This window comes from Mycetomoellerius zeteki, unplaced genomic scaffold, assembly GCF_001594055.1.
Source record: "Mycetomoellerius zeteki isolate Tzet28-1 unplaced genomic scaffold, Tzet1.0 scaffold1088, whole genome shotgun sequence".
NCBI classification, from domain to species: Eukaryota; Metazoa; Arthropoda; class Insecta; order Hymenoptera; family Formicidae; genus Mycetomoellerius; species Mycetomoellerius zeteki.
The window spans coordinates 6,090-14,114 of NW_017256005.1; the positions used below are offsets into that span (position 1 = coordinate 6,090).

At 41.3% G+C, this 8,025-nt stretch overlaps 1 protein-coding gene across 1 annotated transcript in view; it reads left to right on the plus strand.

Annotated features, from left to right (window-relative positions):
* Positions 1–2,299: 2,299 nt before the first annotated feature.
* LOC108725538 (uncharacterized) overlaps positions 2,300–8,025 on the plus strand; it is a 14,353-nt gene continuing 8,627 nt past the window's right edge. The window contains exons 1-5 of the mRNA XM_018452602.1: positions 2,300–2,720; positions 3,347–3,859; positions 4,045–4,343; positions 4,543–5,446; positions 6,783–6,838. Coding sequence (XP_018308104.1) covers positions 2,300–2,720; positions 3,347–3,859; positions 4,045–4,343; positions 4,543–5,446; positions 6,783–6,838 — 2,193 coding nt within the window. The remainder of the gene's footprint in view (positions 2,721–3,346; positions 3,860–4,044; positions 4,344–4,542; positions 5,447–6,782; positions 6,839–8,025) is intronic.

Sequence of the window (8,025 nt, forward strand, 5' to 3'; positions counted from 1 at the left end):
CATTCATGAGGACCGCGAAGACCAATCCAATGATTACCGAACTTTCTATTTAACAACTCTCTTGTCGCCCTGGCAGTGTGTGCAGGATGGCCGTCCTGCTGGAACCACATGTCAATACGTGATTCCAGTGGCATCTCACCCATCAAGTCGACAAATTGGTCTTCAAGAAATGTTCGGTACGCATTGCCATCGACCTTACCATCGAAAAAATGTGGCCCAACGATGTGGTCTCCGAGAATACCTGCCCAAACGTTCACCGACCACCTCACTTGAGTATGCACTTGCAGCATCCAGTGAGGATTCTCAGTGGCCCAGTAATGCAAGTTATGGCGATTGACGTTGCCATTATTATGGAAAACACATTCGTCCGAAAACAGAATGTGTTTGGAAAAATAATAATTTTCCTCACTTACATTAAGGAGCCTGTATGAACCTGTATGAAAATCATTATCTGTTCTTAAATTACATTTATTCAAATACGGATAGATCACCCTGTCGCAGTAATATTCACCTTTAACGGTACACTTAGAACATGAGTAATACCCAGAATGACCTTTTGTGTAAGTAATAAAAGTTTTTGCAGGAACATCACATATAAAAGATCTAATTTTAAAAGAATAAATGTGATTTTTAATACCATGTAAAGTTAAATTTTTTGCTTCTTCTGTAAAAGGTTGTAAAAAGACATTGGCATCTGCAGGCTTTTCATATCCATGATAAATTCCAACTACATCTACTTCATTATAATTTTCAACTAAATTGCATAAAATGGGATAAACTTGACTACATGAACTTTTACATAATGGCAAACCATCAATATTAATGTTAACTTCAATACCCAGTAAACACAATATTACATGTAACGTACATGTAACATGAAAACACACTGTGTTATATTACAGTTATTCTTGTTGAGTTGACATTTCATGTTACATGTGCGTTACATGTAACATTGTGTTTACTGGGTACAGTGTAGATTTTGAAAATAACATCGCGATAAAAGTGTTTCGATGCAATTACTTAGACCAAAATGATAATAGTATCCTGGCGAAATGACGTTTGTATTAACCATTCTAGGAGTTCCTAATGAAGTGCGAGCATCTTTAGGCAATTCTGGATATTTACATTGTATAAGAGATATTAATTCATTTAACGCGACATGAGTTATATTATTTTTAATTGTCCATCTTTGCAAACAAGGTATTATAGAACTTGAAAAATCATCTGTAGTTACAGGTTCAAAATTAGTATGTTCTGTATCGGGATCACTATCTGAATTACAATTATTAAAGCCTTCTGAATCACTATAGTCATTATACTGAAAATTATCACTGTCTTCATAACTTAATTGATTATTATTCTCTAAATTATTTTCTAAATTATTATTTGGAACTAAAGGTGGATTGTTTTTTAATAATGACGCATTGTTTTTATACTGAACCAAATTAATCACCGAATTAGTTATTTCTTGGGCTCTTCGGTAATATTTTCTCTTTATTTTTGACATTTTTAAGATAATTTTGAGATTTTCTTACCTGTTTGTGATTACAGTTGATTCGTAATGAGTTTGATGAATAAACTATGAAAACAAAAATACATAAAATATTATTACGTTATATAATGGCTACGTTTACACCGTACGCTTAGTCCGCGACCTATACGATAGGTGTCTTTGTTTTATTACATTAACCTATAGGATAAACAAGGACATCTGTTATATAGGTCGCGGACTAAACGTACGGTGTAAACGTAGCCCATGTATTATGCTGGATCTACAATGAATCGGTATTGTTGGACGTCGTTGGCTACGTTTACACCGTAATATTATGCTGGGTCTACAATGAATCGGTAGTTGGACGTCGTTGGCTACGTTTACACCGTGCATTTAGACTGCGGCCTATACAATAGATGTCCTTGTTTATCCTGGGGAAAAGCTCCCTTCGGACGACTTCGTCAACGAGCTGTTCGGTGATCCGACACAGGTATCAGACGGTCCCTCTTGGTTGCCTATAGTCCTCAATACAACCAAGGCTGATGTGCGCACCGGCTTAAAGGAGGTTTTCAAAAAGACTCCTCGCCAAATACGAGCCCAAGGATGACCTCTCTTTTCTCATTCCACCTAAGATAAATAAAGAGATCCGTCCTAACCTTAGCGCCACAGTAGTGACGCGTGATACTCATCAGAGCTTGAGACCAGTCTCAACTTGAGGTAGGAACCTCACTAGTCGCCCTCGCTTCCGGATTTTCAGACCTTTCTAGGCTGGAGCCTCTCCAAAGCTTACAGAAGACGAGGTTGGCTATGTCCAAAATCGCAGAAGGTATCCGTCTGTTAGCGGACCACCATTACAATCTTTCCAAAACTAAACGAGCGTTCATCCTACTCTCGCTGAACTTCCTGGGTAAAGTAGCATCGGACTCAGCGACTGTCGATGAATATCTTTTCGGAAGTAACTTTACGGAAAACGTAAATACCGCTCAAACAATGGAAAAGGTTGCTAATAAAATGACAAAAAAGAACCAACGATCTTCGACTCAAGGATCTCATCCCACGATGGGACAACAGCCGAAACAGCAGAGGAACCAACCACTTCGCATCGGACATCCCAACGCAAAAAACGCGAAGGCCCCTCCTCGCCTAACCTCATCGACGCATCGCCCGAGGAGGGGCCCTTCCCAGTCAGGTCACGGCAGGAAGTCACGATCCAAATCCCGAGCTCGCCGTTAGTTACAGTAAGTTCGGCGGGCCGTTTGGCCCGTTTTATTAAGCACTGGAAAGTATTAACTTCGGACCCGATGATATTAGGAGCGGTGAAAGGGTACCAGATTTCCTTTTCCTCTGTGCCACCACCCCGCCTCTTTCTAAGGGAGCCGTCTTTCTCGGCACAGGAGGTATCCGCTTGCGACACGGAGGTAGAGCGCCTTCTCCAAAAGAGTGCTATAGAAGAGGTCACTCCATCGGCGGACCAGTTTCTTTCCCCCTTTTTCGTGATCAAGAAATCGTCGGGTGGAATGCGATTCATCCTAAATTTGCGGGATTTAAACTCTTACATCACCCCCCCGCATTTTAAATTAAAAGATTGGAGCACAGTGGTTCGCCTTATGCTTCCCGGATTTAAATTAGCAACTATCGACCTCGAGGACGCCTATTTTCTGATACCCATTCACGAACCGTTCAGGAAATTTCTCCGTTTTCAGTGGAGGGGAGAGACCTATGAATTTACCTCCCTGTCGTTTGGCCTTTCAATTGCACCTTTTATTTTCACTAAAGTTTTGCGTCCGGTTGTCAAATTGCTACGCGAGAAAGGTTTTCATTCAATTGTTTATCTCGATGACTTTTTACTTTTAGGTGCCTCCATCAAGGAATGTCAAAACAACATCCACGCATCAATAAACTTACTAACATCTCTAGGTTTTCTAATCAATTACAACAAGTCTCAACTCACACCATCATCTAGATGCAGATATCTAGGATTCATATTCGATTCTGCTTATCAATCAATCGCCATTCCGCCGGATAAGAGAAGAAAACTCTTTTCCCTGACAAACAGATTTTCACGAAAATCGCATTGTACTGTAAAGGAATTTGCGGAATTGATTGGATCACTGGTTTCAGTTTTTCCGGCAGTGCAGTATAGCCCGCTCTATACCAAACATTTTGAGAGGGAAAAATTTTTAGCCCTGGAATCTTCGTCAGGAGATTACTCGAAACAGATGGCGATCCCCTCTTACTTACGTACAGATTTCGAATGGTGGCTCCAAGTCCTCTCAGATTCTGAGCAGTACAATCCTATCCGCTCAGAACCCTTCGTCTGCGAAATATTTTCCGATCCATCCCTAACCGGCTGGGGAACCTCTTGCGGTGAGCAATGTACTCGCGGCTGGTGGTCGCCAGAAGACAAAAACCTCCATATTAATGCCTTAGATCTAAAGGCAGCTTTCTACGCATTGAGGTGTTTCGCCAGCGGCCTTTCCAATTCCAATATTTTACTACGGATCGATAACACCACTGCCATCTCTTATATTAATAAATTCGGTTCTGTCCAGTATCCTCTTCTACTGACATCGCCAGAGAAATATGGCAATGGTGCGAAGAGCGAAACATCCATCTCTTCGCTTCTTATATCGCTTCAATGGACAACGTCACCGCGGACAGAGAATCACGGAGGGAAAGCCCTAACACGGAATGGTCCTTGTCGATCAAAGCGTTCGACCAAATTCAAGCATCATTTGGTCCATTTGACGTCGACCTTTTTGCATCCCTGATTAATGCCAAAAACGAGACATACGTCTCCTGGTTCCCCGATCCAGGCTCTTGGGCTATCGACGCCTTTAGTTTGTCCTGGGTTCTTTCTATTTTTACGCCTTCCCTCCCTTCATTCTACTTCCTAAGGTATTACGCAAAATATGGGACGACGAAGGCATAGGGATCTTAGTTATTCCCTGGTGGCCATCTCAACCGTGGTTCCCCATGTTTCATCACCTTTTAATCTCAAAACTGTTGTTCTTCGATCCGTCTCAATCACTCTTATCCTCTCCTTCCAGGCCTCAGCATTCGGAGTGGACAAGCCTTTCCCTGGCTGCAGGGAAGTTATCAGGCAAGCACTGATATCGCAATCGGTTCCTGCAGCGGCTCTCGAGGTCATGATCGCCTCCTTATCGGCAGCAACGATCAACCAATACTCTCGACCCTTAAAGAGCTGGTGGAACTTTTGTCAGAATTGCCAGATTACACCGTTCGATCCTGAAATAAACCAGGTTCTCGAATTCTTATCTCGGGAGTTAGAATACACGAATTCGTATTCGTCCTTTAACACTATGCGATCAGCAATCTCCTTTATCTCTAATAAAGCGATTGGTAACCATCCTTTGATCAAGCTGTTCGGAAAAGGAGTTAATATCATCAAACCGCAGAAACCGCGTTACGATTTTATCTGGGACCCAGCTCCTGTAGTCGAGAAACTAACACACATCTTCCCCTATGAGTCTTTATCTCTCGATATTATCTCAAGAAAGTTAGTTCTTCTTTTAGCTTTAGGCTCAGGACAGCGCGCGCAGACCTTAGCGGCAATAAAAGTCTCGCATATTTTTCGCGAAGAAAATAAGCTTATTTTGAAAATCCCAGATCGATTGAAGACCTCGGCGCCAGGTCGAGCCCAACCCTTGCTTACCTTTGCGCGTTTCCCTGATCATCCAAACCTTTGCATAGTAACCATTTTAGAATATTATCTACAGCCTCTGTGTCCCCCCGAGTGCAATTCCTTGTTTATCTCTTGCATGAGACCTCACAAGGCAGTTGGAGTCCAATCAATAAGCCGCTGGATTCGTAGAGGCTTAGAGGAATGCGGGGTACAAGGAGACCTCTTTTCGGCTCATAGCACCCGGCACGCCTCTACCTCCCTAGCTGTAAAAAAGGGGATCTCTCTGGAACTTGTTAAGCGAGCGGCAGGTTGGTCGGACAAATCCCGAGTGTTCGCGAATTTTTATAATCGCCCGATCGTCAACCCGGAAAGCTTCTGTAATTCAGTTCTGTTATCCTAAAACGGGATCTGATTTTCTAGATACATTAAACCTTACTAGATATTTAGCCTTAAGTAGGTAGAGGAAGAAAACCTTTTTGTTATTATACTTATGACCTTTTATCTTTGTACTATTGAATATTGGATTCTAATAGAAAAAGTTGCTCGCAAATCACACTTTGAACAGCTACATAGTTATCCATCCGGACGAGACTTTGGCATAATTGTAAAATTAAACGAACTTACCAAGTGAAGTTCGATCTTAATTATGCCTTGTCTCGTCCGGATGGACCTTCCACTCCTTGAGCATTTATACACTCCTTCCCACCCACTTTTTTGATTTGCTTCGTTATATTTAAATAATGAGCAATGGATGTGGCGCGGTCGACGGCGCGGGAGCGGACAGCGCCATCCTCAACTTTTAGATTCTGTGAACTCTGTTGGTAATGCAGGCATGAGGACATGACTACATAGTTATTCATCCGGACGAGACAAGGCATAATTAAAATCGAACTTCACTTGGTAAGTTCGTTTAATCTTACAATTTTATATAGGCCGCGGCCTACATGCACAGTGTAAACGTAACCAATAAATCAGAAGTCAGAAGCTAGAAATTGATCATAGTCGATTATTCTTCTCAAATTTGATACAATTTCTAACTTCTAACTTCTAATTTATTATTAGTTATAGGTTACTTACAGATTAAGAGGCTTATTGTAGAAAACCTCTTAACCTATAAGTAAGTAATAACTATTTTTCGCATCCACGAATTAATTGTACAATAAATTATTTGGCTCAATCAGTAGAAAAAAAAAGTTGAATTTAGTCAGTTTTAACAAAATCAGTAGTCTTATACGACTATAATCGTACAAGTTGGCTGTTGCCCAACTTCACGGATTCATCGATAAAACTTAGAACTATCGACTCATACTGTAAACCCGGACTTATTTTTAACAAAAGTGTCTTACCTTAGTAAATTAGTAATTAAATATAATATATATCGATTATCACCGATGTATTCACTGGTATTCACTTCACTTACTTAAGCAGTAATGGCCGAATTCAGAGTTCACGCACCATGCGGTCCCGTCAGATCCCACCAAAAAAGGAGATAGAGGGGGTACTCATGCAAAGAAGAACTACGTCCGTATGCGATTCAGCGCGCTGACGCTGAGTGGCTCTGCTTTAGTGTATGAGTACCCTCTCCATCTTCTTTGAACTGCTGCATTTGAATTCTGGCATCATTGATTTTAATGTTTATTTTAGAGCTTAGACCGCAGCCAGTTGTGGGATTTTCTAAGGGTCGATTGTTCCATCTTTCGGTAAATTTACCTGTTAGGTAAATCTGGGAATCCGCGCACGTGATTGAATAATCTTGCTACTTACTTAACAGTAGCGGGATTCTCTAGGGGCCGATTGTTTTCCATCTTTTGAATAAAGTTTACCTGTATACCTGTAGGTAAAATTTATCGAAAGATGGAATTTATTGAAAGTTTTACATCCAATTTAAGTCCCATTTATGTCCATAAACGTATGGACACAAACTGAACTTAAAATGTATGTCCATAAAGTATCTTGTGCAGATATCAGATCCATATCCAAAAAAGGATATCCAATTTAAGTCCCATTTATGTCCATGGACATATGGACATAAACTGAACTTAACATGTATGTCCATAAAATATCCTGTGCTAACTGGGCGAGTAATCCATACCCATAGAGGGCCACATTAGCAAAATGTCATACTATTGTTCAAATTTTTATGACTCAAAATATATAATATATAAATAAAATGTTAAATAACGAAGAGCACACTCAAAAATACATATAAAAATTAAAATGAGTTCATCTCCGATGACCATGACCTTCCCACACATTCCGAAGATCGTCACACCGAACAACCTTCGGAAGGTTACAGCAGTCACCCATCACGCGTGACGAAGTTTTCGAAAAAAGTTAATACAATCTTGACTCACAATGTCAAGATCACGACCCTGAGTGACCATCGAACACTTTCAGCAGGCGACCGCTGCCCATTAAGAAGCTATTAAGATTAAAATGCACAGTTCACCTCCAATGACCTTGACCCTCCTACATATTACGAAGGTCATCACACCGAACAACCTTCGGAAGGTTACAGCAGTCACCCATCACGCGTGACGAAGTTTTCGAAAAAAGTTAATACAATCTTGACTCACAATGTCAAGATCACGACCCTGAGTGACCATCGAACACTTTCAGCAGGCGAGGGTGAGAGAGGACGAAAGGGGGTGAGAGAGGACGAAAGAGAGTGAGATAGAGCGGAAAATAGAAGGTTGGTGCGGGTGGGGGGGTGTTGGTGGAGGAGCGGTGGTGGCAAGGGGTGGAGTGGGTCGAAATTGGGGGAGGTGTGAGTGAAAGGTGAGTGACAAGAGAGGTGCATGTGACTGCGGACAGAGAAGAAGAAAACATTACTTCATTTTTCATGAAAATCATTACTTTTCGACCGCTTGTATGTCCAGAACGGCTT